Here is a 15160-nt window from a genome sequence, read left to right on the forward strand (position 1 = left end):
GTAAAAGAGCTGTCGGGAAGACATGGGGTATAAGACCATCAATGGTAATGTGGATATAGACAACGCTCATTAGACCGTTGATGGCCTATGCTGCAACCATCTGGTGGCAGAAAGTACGTCAAGAAAAAGAGAATGGCATGCATAGCCACAACTGGGGCTAAGAGAACTACGCCGACAAAAGCCTTGAATACTTTACTAGACCTCCCATCACTATGTAATTTCATAAAAGGACAGGCTAGAATGAGTTCATATAGATTGGCACAATCAGAGTGCTGGAATGCACAGACCCAATCTACGACACTGTAAAATCAGAGTAATTACAGAGGACGTTCTACACATGCCATCTGATCATATGATACCAAAGTACAACTTTGGTATCATATGATACCAAAGTACAACTTTGAAAAACCCTTTGAGATCCAGATAATTAAAAAAAAGAAGACTGGGATATCAACAAATGGAATACTGAAAAAGAAGATACAGTGTGGTGGACTGATGGTTCAAAGACTGGATGGCACAGGAGGAGGCATCAACAGGGGAAGACCTGAGAGATCAATCCAGATGAGCCTGGGCAAACACACTACAGCCTTTCAAGCTGAAGTAATAGCTATCACAACATGTCTTGAAAAAATCTGAAAATTAAGTAAAGGAATAAGAACATTTTCATTTTTATGGACAGCCAAGCGGCCATTAAGGCACTAGAAGCAGTCCAGATAAAATCCAGAATTGTCTGATATTACCATTCATTTCTCCTGAAGCTCTCAAAGTACAACATTGTCAAAATAATATGGGTACCAGGGCATGCAGGTATAGAAGGAAATGAAAAGGCAGATAAACTGGCCAGGAAGGGTGCAGAAACAGATTTTGTACGCCCAGAACCTGTATGCAGGATTTCATATGGACAAGCCCGACACTACATAGGAAAATGGGTACTAAAGAAACAAACTGAGGACTGGAAAAAATACTCCAGGATGCAGGCTTGCAAAGGAACTGATAAAAGGACCAAACAAGAACTGTTGAAACTCACAAGGGAGCATTCCCTACTCGTCACCACCAATTTTGCTCAAATTTATAGAACATGCAGGGCTTGGCTAGAAGTGAAAGTAACCAAGGTGTGAACTCCAGATGGCCAAGCGTACACAAAGTAAAAATAAAAAATAAAAATGTTGACGCGGATCTCGCACCGTATAAGCCACTTACGTTAGTGCGCACGCCGAGCAGTTGTTGGCGTAGCGGTAAAATCTCGGACTGGTAATTCGATGGTCGTGGGTTTGACTTCTTGTGTGGAGACTGTTTTTTCTGTCAACTTTTATATTATTCATTTTCCAATTAAGCAAAGAAGTGTATAATTCATTTTATGTATTTTTTTATACGCAAAATGCATAGAAAAGGTTAAAAATTTGGGATTTCATTGTCACTGTCTACCTGCGCCAAGAATCTGTTGTTTGTGTACAGCCGCCAGGAGCAACCTTCACTTGTCAGGTGAAAACGAATCTTACAACGAAACGGCTATTCACGTTTATGGCACATTCCCCAAGGAGGGGAGATAGCCAATAAAGGAGAAAAAAGAAGAATTTCTGTTTGAACACGTCGGGAAAGTTCGCAACTCCAAATTTTCTACAATTGTGCGCTCATTAAAAACGTCCTATATACCCTTTGCATATAAATAAAATAAATTAAAATGAATAATATACAAATTGAGAAAAATATTCTCCACACGGAGAGTCGAACCAACGACCATCCAATTACTAGTCCAAGCTCTTACCGCTACACCAACTACAGCTCGGCGTGCGCACTAACGTATGTTGCTTATACGGTGCGGGATCTGCGTCAACATTTTTATTTTTATTTTCTATACGTTTGGCCATCTGGAGTTCTCACTTTGGTTACTTTCATTTCTAGCCAAGCCTTGCATGTTCTATAAATTTGAGCGAAATAGGTCGTGACGAGTAGGGAATGTCCCCTTGTCAGCAAAGAAAATATAAGATGGGTAGTAGGACTGTTGACAGGACACTGCCATCTGAAAAAACACCTACAATAGAATTGGAGTAATAAACAATATACAGGTATGTAGAAAATGCAAAGAAGCAGAGGAATCAGCTGAACACATACTTTTCGAATGTTAGGCGCTGGGTAGAATCAGACTCTCCACTCTAGGACTACCAGGTGAAGAGAGAAAAATTCCAAGAAGACCCAATAAGAACAACCTGCAGCTTTGTGAAGGGAGCAGGTATATCTAGGTGAGAATGAAGGAAAAACATGGTAGCAAAAGATCTTGGAGGTTGACGCTAATTAGGAACTAATATTTCGAGGCCCCATGAAGAAAACAAGAAGAATTTCTTCGCTGAATGCTCCTCGATTTGCAGGAAAATAATCCAGATGACTGTGCAGGAAATGTAATTTTAAGCTCATGCAGCAACCCAATTTCTGGAAGTTGTACAGCATGGTTTCCACAATCTGTTGGTAGTCGACATCTTTAACATTACCCACGAATTTGCTACAAACATCCTGGAATGATTCCCATGCCTGAAGCTGTTTCGTTCATCGTCGTAATGAAGGCTGGATCCTTCATAAGCTTCCGAATTTAGGGGCCGTCAAAAAAACCTTCCTTAATTTTGGCATCCGACAGTCCTGGAAATTTCTGGCAAAGGTACCGAAAGCAGGGACTACCTCTAATCAAACTTTTCACATACTGCTTCATAATTCCCAATTTAATATGTAAAGGGGGCAATAACACACTTTGAGGATCAACTAATGGACGATTTACAATGTTTTTTTTCTCCAGACACGAACTGTTTCCTCTTGGGCCACTCAGACACTAACCAGTGATGATCCCTGTCCTGAGAGTACCACTCGCACAGAAAATACGGGAACTTTGTATATCCTCCTTGCTGCCCTAATATGATACCGCATGCTTTTAAATCACAGCACAGTAACCATCTGTGTTCATTGTAGTTCAGTTTCTGCAACACCATAGATAAATTGTGATAGTTTACACCAAGAGATGTTGAATGGGCAACTGGCAACTGAAGCAAGTTTATTTCCATTGTGCAGAAGAACACCTTTGAGACTTCTTTTGCCAGTATCAATAAATAGACGCCAGTCCTTTGCTTGATAAGTTCCAAAACAAGGAATCAAGCCAGGGACACAACAGCAAAACACAAGTTCGTATTCATGAACAAAAAACTACCAGAATTCTTCCCCCCGATTTCTGTAACAATATGAATTTGTCCCAGGAAGTAAAAAAATTCTCTCTTTTAATCTTGATCCTAAAAGTTCACTCTTTTCTTTAGTGAGGCCTAGGTCACGCACCAAATCATTTAAGTCATATTCGTGGTTTTGGGACAGGAATATCGGGTCCATGTGGTACGGGGGTTATGGCAGATGGAAGGCAGGGATACACAATATGCTTTTTGTTTTTCGTATTGAACCCAGACACTTTACATACACAAAAATGACATTCGTCAAAAGGATTTCTTTGTTCCCACCAAGCCATTGGGATTCCAAATGGCATTGACGGTAACAACTCACTGTACCATTGCAGCAGGTTTTCTACACACGTCTTGCACACAATATGGGGTGCAAAATTCTTGTCCTGACCAGCTAACTTCATGTTAAAATATGCCAAGTACAGGCTTTTAATAAATGGTGTAATATTTCGCTTCTGGCCTTTAACTGTATATTGGCCACATTTATCGCAGAAAGAGTTGGGATTGTTCACACATTTTTGCCTCTGAACATCACTGCCACCTGCCATTTTAACACAAACTAACTTACTTATTCACTCAATCGACTTCAAGTGCATGTTGTAACTTGTACACAAAGGCGTGACACACGTTCTCAGATTCTTCTTTCAGACTACCAAGAAACGTGATCCTGGCGTTTTGACCTTTCTGACATTGCGCATGCGCAAACTGCAACTATTCTAATTGTTCATCCAGTGTTCCTGTATGATTACCTACTCCCCTCCAAAACAGAGCACATTCAATATTTTCTCTCAGACATGTCCATACCTGCATTCCATGCAAACAATCCAAACCTCTTTTACAACAATGAAGCTCCATTAGCATAAACATGAGACGGACTTGTGACAAATCTATAAGTGATACGAAACAACTGGTATTTTTACATAAGGACACTAAATGCAACGTATATCACAATTACTTTTGCCGGCGAATCATCGCAGGCCGGTGTAATTGGTTGAACATGTGTCATAATATTATAATAAATCCACTCACCCGTTGTTTGTTTTATGTAGTTCAAAAGCTCAAGCTGGTGATTATTTAAGACTATACTGTCAGAATATACACTGGCAGAAAATGAAATCCCAACACCAAAGAAAACATTAGTTTAGAGAAATGCAATTTAGGCCAAGCAATTGTCTAGGTAACATATTTACTTGACTAAAGGTTTCAGGACACAGGTTCAAATACGCACGAGAAGACATGTAACATGGTGGTACATTAATAATGGCTCTAGTCACCATAATTTTGATTGCAAGCATGCAAGCGTACATGCTTTGTCGTATAGGTGCCATATGTCATTTTGCGGGATGGAGTTCCATGCCTGTTGCACTTCGTCAGTCAAATCGGCAACAGTTAATGCTGGTATTGGGTGATGCTGGATTTGTCGTCCCATAATGTCCCACACATGCTCAATGGGCAAAAGGTCTGGCGATCTCGCAGGCCAAAGCAACTGATCAACACTCTGTAGAGCAAACTAGGTGACAGCAGCAGTATGAGGATGAGTGTTGTCCTATAGGGAAAGACCCCCTTGAATACTGCGAATTAATGGCAACACAACTGGTTCAATCACCAGTCTGACGTACAAATCTGCTGTCAAGGTTCTTGGGATAACGAGAGTGTGCTCCTGCTGTCAAAGGAAATAGCTCTCCAGATCATAACTAGTGGTATAGGTCCAGTGCGTCAACGCCGCAGACCGCTTGGTTCCAAGCACTCACATGAATCCCTTTTTACCACCCTATCTCCATCACTGGCACCAAGACAGAAACAGCTCTCATCTGAGAAAAACAACAGATCTCCAATATCCTCACAATGAACTCTAGCTTGACCCCACTGAAACCGCAGATGGCAGTGTTTTGGAATTAGTGGCATAAACACCATGCGGTCAATACGGAACTGGAAACAAGTTCATTACTTGAGAATACAGAGGTCTTCCCCCTCTGAAGTGGCCCGTGTGCAGCCAGAGCCCGAACTTCTTGACATAGAGCCTTCCCATGACCATTGTTGCCAACACCAATACACTGTGGATACATACCTGCCAAGTCTTTCTGCAGCATCGCGGAATGATCATCCACTTCCTCGAAGCCCTATTACACGGCCTTGTTCAAACTCAGTAAGCTGCTGATACTGTCTTCATCATCTCTTTAAAGGCATGTTTTACCCACACCAATCTCACACCAGACGATGACTAACGCGCACACAAAGTGTACAGCGCACATTTAAAGCAAACTTACTTTGCAAGATTACAGTGTCACTACAAGCCCCACACTTCCTCATCTAGTGTGCAAATTTCAATAAACAACATCTTTCAGATGTGCACACACAACTCCTAAATTTCGTTTATCTATCACAACTACTTCTTGGTGTTGGAATATCATTTTCTACCAGTGGATTATTATGATGAAAAAACTTGGTACGACACTGTGACAGGCCTTGGCCTACCAAGCGACCACTGCTCAGCCCAAAGCCCTGTAGATTATGAAGTGATACATGGTCAGCACTGTGAATCCTCTCAGCCCTTATTCTTGACTTTCTAGACAGGGGACGCTACCTCACTGCCAGGTAGCTCCTCTTTTATAATCATAACCTGAGTAAACCACAAACAAGCCCCCAGATCCTGATAAAAATATCTGATCTGGCCACAATTGAACCTAGGGCCTCCAGGTAAGAGACAGGCATGCTACCCTTAGACTGTGGGGTCCCCTGTTACAATCCACAATAACTGGAAAATAGTTATTGTAAAATCATACTCTAGGCACTCACCGATTTTTCTCATTTATGTCCTTGAAGGTCATGTTGGTGATTATTTTAAAGTATATTGTCAGATTATATCATAATCATCATCGCCAACATGCTACATTAACAATAACAACCCAAAACAATATATGATATTTGCTGGCTAATAATGTTCTCTTTGTTCCAGTATTTATCGTACCACAAGTTGTCAAGCAGTTATCAGGGGAAGAACGTGAAACTATAAAGCCTAGCACCCCAAAACAGGTGAAAGATAGCGTTAGTGCATCACTGGCATCCAGTGTGTAGGTTCCAGAGACAGCAGTCTCAACTCTTCGCAACCCATTGCTAGAAAACGTTACATCATAATAAGAATATCAAGATCCAGCGCCTTGGCTGAAATTGTCATTGTTCTAATCTTTGGGTTAGATGGCCCCGGGTTCTAGATTCTAACTCTGTATGGTCAATTCCTCTGGTTCGGCGACTTGGGGTGTGTATTTATATTAATACACTTCTCTTCATCTACATACAACACACCACACCATTAACCACCACAGTAATGCACCATAGTGAATACATCCCTCTACATAGCGTTGGTGTAGGGGAGGGCATCCAGGCATAAAACAGGGCCAAACCTACACCAACTATCAACCCCAACAAACCAGGAAAAGGCAATGAGGAAGAAGAATAACAACAAGAATACATTAAAATTAATTTTACTAACAATATCAAAATTTTGACCAATTTCAGCAAGTATATTACACAATAGATTTCGGTTAAATGTAACTCTGCTGAGATATACTGTCTTACTAATAAATGGTGTATAACTTTTATACAAGCTTTATACACTGTTTATGTGAAATTCGTTACTAATAAAACCTGTATAAGCCTCCTGTGTATACACCTGTTATAGTTATTCATTGAATTGCTTATACAGACCAGGACCCTTATATAAGTGTTGTATAGCAGCGAGTAGCGGAAAAAGAAACAAGTGAGCAGTTTATTTTTGTGGTATTTACTGTCTGCAGTAATATAATCGTGGTGAAATATTCAACTTATCCATTCAACATTGAACACACATTGAAGGAATGGATGATAACGATGATCTTCACGATATTTTAAACATAGAAGATATACACCGTTTAGAGGTTATGGTGGCTACATCTTCGTAAAGTAAAACACTTTAAAGAGACGGAATTACAAAGAAAAATTACAAAAGAAATGATGGTGGAACGTATTTTTGTGTAATGTGTTACTGCTTAATAGACTTTTGAAATTGCGAGTTTATTACACATTATCTGCCTCTACAAAGATATTTCTCAAATTTGAGTATAAAAAGGGACATACTCCTTGACATAAAAAATGGTATAACTTGAAAACCATACGTACTATGATTTCCATACCTTGAAGTTGAATACGCAGATATATGATGTATAAATGCTTAATAGTAACTTTTTTGATCAAACCTTTCTTTTAGCTACAAAACAGTTTTTCCTTTCTCCTGAAAAGTAAGGATTTTGGAATGTGTACCCTTTTCAACTCACTGATTCAATTACAATTGCTTAGGTTTTCCATACTATTCCAGTTAGGAGCTCTTGATCTTTTCTTAAGCTTTTCCATTTCTTTCGTGGCATTCATTACACAAGCAAGCTCGAATTCAAGAGGACAAATTGGGGCAATTAATCGTTTATAGGTAGGTAACTTAGGGATTGGAATAACTTACCAAGAGAGATGTTCAATAAATTTCCAATTTCTTTACGATCATTTAAGAAAAGGCTAGGAAAACAACAGATAGGGAATCTGCCACCTGGGCAACTCCCCTGAATGCAGATCAGTAGTGACTGATTGATTGATTGAAATGTTGATATCAATATAAGCCAATTTCCAGCTGTCACACTTTGTGTTGCCACTACCTTTTCGATATGCTGGGCTACTGCGCGACTTTCCGGAAAGTTTTGCTCGTAGATAACCAGCAGAAGCGATCATAAAGGCAGTCAACGTGCGAAATACGTCAGTGAACTGCAGGAAGATATTCCTACGACTTGGAACGTGTGTATACGTGCTGTATATTACAGTAACACACAATGCGTATACCACATTTATTAGTAAGAAAAATATACAACGCTAATACAGGGTTTATTCACTGTATAACTATACAAGTGTTAAACAACTATATAAGGACTTTTTATTAGCAAGACAGATAGAATTTAAGGCCTACTAATTCTTCTGGTATTGAGTAGTTTGCTGCTATCAACAACTGTCCGAGTTTGATCATTGGCTTTGACAATATGATCGATGCTAGCAACACAATTCCTTGTGCAGTGAGTCCCCTGTCATGATGATGTATAGGCTCAGTTGGAGAATATGTTTCAGTGGGCTAGGCAGATTAATTTAGCATGCAATAGCAACTTTGGCATCAGTGAGGAAAGCAATAAGAGACTAACTTGTTCCTCACTTAATTTTCTTCAGTAATTGTTGGGGAACCAACCAGCCTTCAGGCTGAGGATAACATACACAAAAGAAATAATTTACAACAATCAATAATATTTACATTTTAAGACATTTTTATATGATACGACAAAATGGAATATATATTTGCAATCAGCATACAAATATTTTATCGAATCACCCATTCAACCATGTAATTAAATTCTGAAAGACAATATACACAGTCCCTACTTACAATGTTGAAAACTGAAACTGTAAGAAAATGGATTTTATATTTAAAAGCGTTTAGTCTTATGTAAAAAAAAATATTATGTGAAGTGTATTAATTGGCATAATCATGAAAAATAAAGCACTAGGTCCCGATCTTGAACCATCCTACAATCTTTCCATCTTTGTTTCATTCCTGTGGTTTTCGACCAGAAGATTTTAAAATCACATAAAATAGTACAGTATTCTTATATCACCAAAGGCACATCAGAGGTTACCTATATAATAAATCTGGAAAAGAGAAATCATTACAAAATGTATACGACTCTAGGAAAGCACATTGTCAAACTGACATAATTTCTATTTGATGCACTACTTTGCTATTCTGAGCAAGGTAATGTAATATTTGGGTCTCAATAATTTTCGTCTTCTTCATAATACAATAACTAGATCAACTTGTTTAATTGCTTCCTTTCTAACAATATGTTCAATCCTGAATCAGCTCTTCCATTTAAACTCAAAAGACTAATTCTTGCAGTCATGATTTTATTAGCAAATGTGTAGCATTAAAGAAGCAGGAATTCTTGGAAGCCAAGAACATGTCATAACATCAACCCACACTATCTCTAAATAATTCCTTCAGCTAACACATTTCACCTCAGGAACATGTTACTATTAAGTTTCATTTCCAGGATGGACCATGTCAGGCATACATCAGTCACCTTGATAAAGAATACTGCAATGTACTCGAAACGTCAGCAACCTGTACAAAAGGTACATAGAACACAGTCCAACCCAGAAAAAAAAAAACCTAATAGTAATTTAACAGACCGTGGAAGCTTTACATTTAGGAATGTGTATTTCATTTCACATCAAAATTATTGTCTTCAATACAAAAGCTATAAAAATGTGTATATCAACATAATAATATGAGTAAATCCCTACCTTGGTCGTATCACCAGTTGTTGCTCCCCTCTTGTCCGACGATTTGAAACGTCCTTCATTATCCGATAAACTATCTTCACTAGACCAAAAATCTATACCCTTTTCAAGTTCTAAATCTAGCATAATATCTAATTCATCATCATTACTCTGAAATTCAGTGGTAGTTGAAACTGTCTGAGACTGATTTTCATAAGTCATTTCTTTAGATTTCAGAGGTTTTAACCTAATTCGTTTGCTAGACGACTCCACAGGTTCAGACGACTCAAATTTGCGACGTCTGGCTTCCATCACACTATCACTAGAAATATCACACTCGGGCAGTTCCTTGTTATCCTCTCGTAATGGAGAAGCAGTCTGACTCCTAAGATCTGATTTGTCAACAGGCATTATTTGAACAACTAAATCCTTTCCTTTATTATGAATTTTTTTCCTGAACTTGCTTTTCGACTCCTTGTTAACATGATTATTCTTGGAATGCTTTCCTGAAACTAAATCTAGATTATCTGATGAAGGAGATTTAGCATATCTTTCTTTCCCAATGTCCTCTAAACCAACAGATTTAGTTTTAAACTCAATGCAACTAGCCGTCATTCTCAACGGTGACTTCATTCGTCGTGAATCATTACCAGGGTTTCGCTCAGGAGAAGAGCTGAGACTTAAACTAGGTGTAGAACTGCAACTCTTAGGTCGAACTGACGGTAAGGATGGTGATCTCGAATTACGAATGCTTCTATCAGGTAAAGGACTAGATTGTGGAGATTGAGATCTTCTTGATTCCCTCATAGTCTTTCGTACATCTTCTCTAATGGGAGACTGAGGCAACCGAGCTTCACTTCTTGACTGACCTCTTGTATGAATGAGATGTTTCTCATGAAGGCTCCGAGGAGAATTAGATCTAATATTTTGACGCCTGTACGGAGAAAGTGACTTCCTCTTACAGCTTGGAGATTTTGAGTATCTAGGTTTGCTAGGAGAGAGCCTTACAGCTATACTTTGCTGTCGAGGGGATGAAAAAGGGGATAATTTTCGGTTTGCAGGAGAGGAATGTCTTATCCCAGTTCTACCAACTGGGGATCTAGATACTCTCCTTCTTAAAGAAGGTGACCTAGGAAATGATCTAGGAAGAACAGGAGACCTCTCTCTAATTGGTGACCGCCTTCTAGGGCTCCTCGACACTGAACGAGAAGATCGTCTGCGAGACGTGGAAGGACTCCTGTGATTAGGGGAAAACTTACGAACTGGGGATTGATTTCTACGAGTTGGAGAAGGAGAAAAACGCTTCCTGAATGACACTGGTGATAGTCTTCTGGGAGAAACTGATCTTCTAGTTCGAGGTGAATGAGCGCGTCTACAGATTGGAGATTTTGAATGCCTCCTAAATTTTGGAGATAAGGACTGCCTCCGGGGGGAAAACTGCCTTCGAAATGTATTAGGAGATCTACGAGGTGAAATAGGTCGTCGAGGAGATAATCTCCTGGAGCGAGGTGATGTAGAGTGTCGGGGTGATAAAGATCGCCTTGGAGACGCAGAACGCTTCAGGGATACAGAACGTCGAGGTGAAATTTGATGCCGGTTTCGAGGAGAATGGGACAGTCTTCTAGGAGAACATGTTCCCTGATTTCGTACATAAGAATGACTGCTATTAATATATCGTATTGGAGATGGGTAACGTCTTCTCGGAGACCTAGAACTCTTCACTGGTGATCTGGAATTCCGAGATGTTCTAGGACTCCTAGGAAGAGCTGGCGATCTAGAAACAACTTTTCTTGGTGATCTTGAAGGCCCCGGGGACCTTGAATGGCGAGGAGACCTTGGCCGAAGGGGAGATCTGGAACGACGAGGAGATCTGGAACGACGAGGGGATCTTGAACGACGCGGGGATCTTGAACGACGCGGGGATCTTGAAAGAAAAGGAGATCTTGAGCGATGTCGAGATCTTGAGCGGTGTCGAGATCTTGAACGAAGAGGTGTTCTTGAATGACGTGGGGATCTTGAATGACGTGGGGATCTTGAACGACGAGGGGATCTTGAACGACGAGGGGATCTTGAACGACGAGGGGATCTTGAGGGACGAGGCGTCCTTGAATGACGGGGTGTTCTTGAACGGCGAGGTGATCGTGAACAATATGGTGATCTTGATCGATGTGGAGACCTTGGAGAGGAATAATAAAATTTTGGCAGAGGTGACATAGATCCTGATTTTCTACTTTTTCCTATAGGAGTTTTAGAAATCTTAGGAGACTTTGAGGGGGATTTTGACCTAGACCTTCTATTATAACAATTGACACTAGGAGAAATATTTTTGTGAGATGATTTTGAAACAGGGCTGCATAATACACGAGGGGGATCTTGATATACAGCGTTATCTGGCTTCTCCCCTGAAGAACTTACATTGGCACCAAAATAAGCTTTAGAAGAAACAATATTCACAGGAGGTGAACCAGAAGCATCCTTCATTTCCACACCACAAGAATTAAGAACCTCCTTCTCACTAACCCGTTTTTTAAGCTTCTTTAAACCACTGCCACCCGAATGCTTTGAACCTATTTTCTTCGAATCTCTTTTAACATCCTTAGGAGTGTCCTCATTTTTTTGTATATCACTATTTTCTAAACCAACATTAGCACTAGAATTTCCATCAAGCAAGCCTGCAGTTCCATTATCACAGTCGTCATTCATCTCCTGCTCCAACTGATCCATTAACCTATCAAGACTATTTTCATCTACATCCTTCATAACAATAATGTCAGGATCAGGTTCTGTGTCTTCTTTTGTACAGACTTCTTCGCTGGAGCTGCTTTCTTCTTCACTTTCTTCTTCAAATGATGACTCTTCACTCGAATCATCAAATCGAGTAAACTTTGTTGACACTGAAAACAAAAAGAAATTAACATGTTTATTAATGGATTTAACCTTTTCAGTGACCACGAAAACTAAAAATATTTTGACACCAACTTCCAAAAGACTTCCATAATACAAACAAGATACAATAACCAAGTTTTTATAATAATAACCATTTGCCCATTGTTGTTTTTTAAATTATGTTTGCCTTTGCATATTCTATATTAAACAGAAGCATAATGAATGCAATTAACATTTCCAGATGCACACAGAATTGACAACCAGAAATAGAAACTGAAAATGTACCACCACACATTCATTTTCCAATGCATACAATTTCCTTTCGTGTACCTATCCACAAGGTAACAAGTTAGAGTAAATTGCACAGGGGTCTACAACATATTCAGTGACTGGAATGCTTCACCTCAACCAAGCCAATGAGGTATGCTTTTCTTCTTCAAGACTACAAAAAAAGAGAGCAGTAGAATCTTATCATCCCAATTCATGTATCTGAGATTGATGTTATTTTACTAGAATCACGCTTACCGAAACCAAACCAGAGTTGAAGAACACAGTAAAATCTTATTAAGGCGTTTCAGAAGGAATGTGATTGTGGCGGGAGTTCTCAATTTACAAAATGTCAATTAGGAAGGTAATGCAAATGACAGGAAGCATGACCAACAAATGGCAAACAAGTTAATATGGGAAGGACAAGCTAATTCAGAAAGTGATGAAACCAACTTTTTTTTTGCTATTGGCTTTACATCGCACCGACACAGATAGGTCTTATGGCGACGATGAAACAGGAAAGGGCTAGGACTGGAAAGGAAGCGGCCGTGGCCTTAATTAAGGTACAGCCCCAGCATTTGCCTGGTGTGAAAATGGGAAACCACTGGATACTGGCCGCACTTACGCGACTGCAGCTATCGAGCTTGGTAAGGAACCAACTAGAGAGAGAAATATTCTGTACATGGTGCTGGTAAAACCAGCTCTATAGAGAAACCAAGTAATCATGAAGCTGTTTTTTGTCATAGTTAAAAATAAATGTGATAGAAGGATTGTCTTGAAAGTAGGACTACTAGGTAAAAGGGGCAGAAACACATTTTGTACGCCCAGAACTTGTATGCGGGATTTCCTGTGGACAAGCCCGACACTACATAGGAAAATGGGTACAAAAGAAACAAATGGAAAACTGGAAATATACTCCAGGATGCTAGGGGCTTTTACGTCGCACCGACACAGATAGGTCTTATGGCGACGATGGGATAGGAAAGGCCTAGGAGTTGGAAGGAAGCGGCCGTGGCCTTAATTAAGGTACAGCCCCAGCATTTGCCTGGTGGGAAAATGGGAAACCACGGAAAACCATCTTCAGGGCTGCCGATAGTGGGATTCGAACCTACTATCTCCCGGATGCAAGCTCACAGCCGCGCGCCTCTACGCGCACGGCCAACTCGCCCGGTACTCCAGGATGCAGGCTGGCAAAGGAACTGCTAAAAGGACCAAACAAGAAGCATACTAAAGAACAGTTGAAATTCAGCAGAGAAAATATAAGATGGGTAGTGGAACTGTTGACAGGACACTGCCATTTGAAAAAACACCTGTATAGGATTGGAGTAATAAGAGACAACATAGCCAGGCTGAGTGGCTCAGGCGGTTAAGGCGCTGGCCTTCTAACCCCAACTTGGCAGGTTCGATCCTGGCTCAGTCCGGTGGTATTTGAAGGTGCTTAAATACGACAGCCTCGTGTCGGTAGATTTTCTGGCACGTAAATGAACTCCTGCGGGACTAAATTCCGGCATCTCGGCGTCTCCGAAGAAAGTAAAAGTAGTTAGTGGGACGTAAAGAAAATAACATTATTATAAGAGACAACATATGCAGGAAATGCAATGAAGCAGAGGAATCAGCTGAACACATACTTTTCAAATGCGAGGCGCTCAGTAGAATCAGACTCTCCACTCTAGGAGTACCAGGTGAAGAGAGAGAAAAATTCCAAGACGACCCAATAAGAACAACCTGCAGCCTTGTGAAGGTAGCAGGTATATCTAGGTGGGAATGAAGGAAAAACATGGTAGCAAAAGATCATAGAGGCCGATGCTAATTAGGAACTAATATTTAGAAGCCCCATGAAGAAAAGAAGAAGACTATTTGGCAGTACCATATTGCTGATAAAGCAGGCATGAGGGAGTTTTTAAAAAGTAACTATGATCAGTGGAAAACAATAAATAAAAATGTAAACAGACTGGGATGGGTTTAAAGCAATTGTTCAGGAATGTGAAAACAGGTTCGTACCTTTAAAGGTGGTAAGGAATGGTAAAGACCCACTTTACTACAACAGAGAAATAAAAAGGCTAAGAAGGAGGTGCAAACTGGAAAGAAATGGTGTTAGAATTGACTGTGCAAGTAAGGAGAAATTGAAGGATCGTACTAGGAAATTGAACCTAGCAAAGAAGTTAGCTAAGGATAACATGATGGCAAGCAAAATTGGCAGTCATACAAATTTTATTGAAAAATGGAAGGGTATGTATAGGTACTTTAAGGCAGAAACAGGTTCCAAGAAGGACATTCTAGGAATCATTAAACAACTGGAGTGTGTATGTGAGGATCTTCAAAAGGCCGAAGTACTCAGTCACCAGTATGTAAAGATTGTTGGTTACAAGGATAATGTCCAGATAGAGGAGGTGACTGATACCAAAGTAGTATTAAAATTTACCTATGATAACAATGACATTTACAATAAGATACAT

General features: G+C 39.9%; 1 protein-coding gene across 2 annotated transcripts in view; it reads right to left on the reverse strand.

Moving 5' to 3' along the window:
- LOC136864422 (neurofilament heavy polypeptide) overlaps window positions 1–15160 on the reverse strand; it is a 316402-nt gene that overhangs the window by 189262 nt on the left and 111980 nt on the right. For both annotated transcript variants that reach the window (XR_010859304.2, XM_067141398.2), the window contains exon 4: window positions 9576–12445. Coding sequence is in view for 1 of the 2 variants with exons in the window: in XM_067141398.2 (XP_066997499.2) it covers window positions 9576–12445 (2870 nt within the window). In the remaining variant the exon portion in view is untranslated. The remainder of the gene's footprint in view (window positions 1–9575; window positions 12446–15160) is intronic.

Source organism: Anabrus simplex, chromosome 2, assembly GCF_040414725.1.
Source record: "Anabrus simplex isolate iqAnaSimp1 chromosome 2, ASM4041472v1, whole genome shotgun sequence".
Taxonomy (NCBI): Eukaryota; Metazoa; Arthropoda; class Insecta; order Orthoptera; family Tettigoniidae; genus Anabrus; species Anabrus simplex.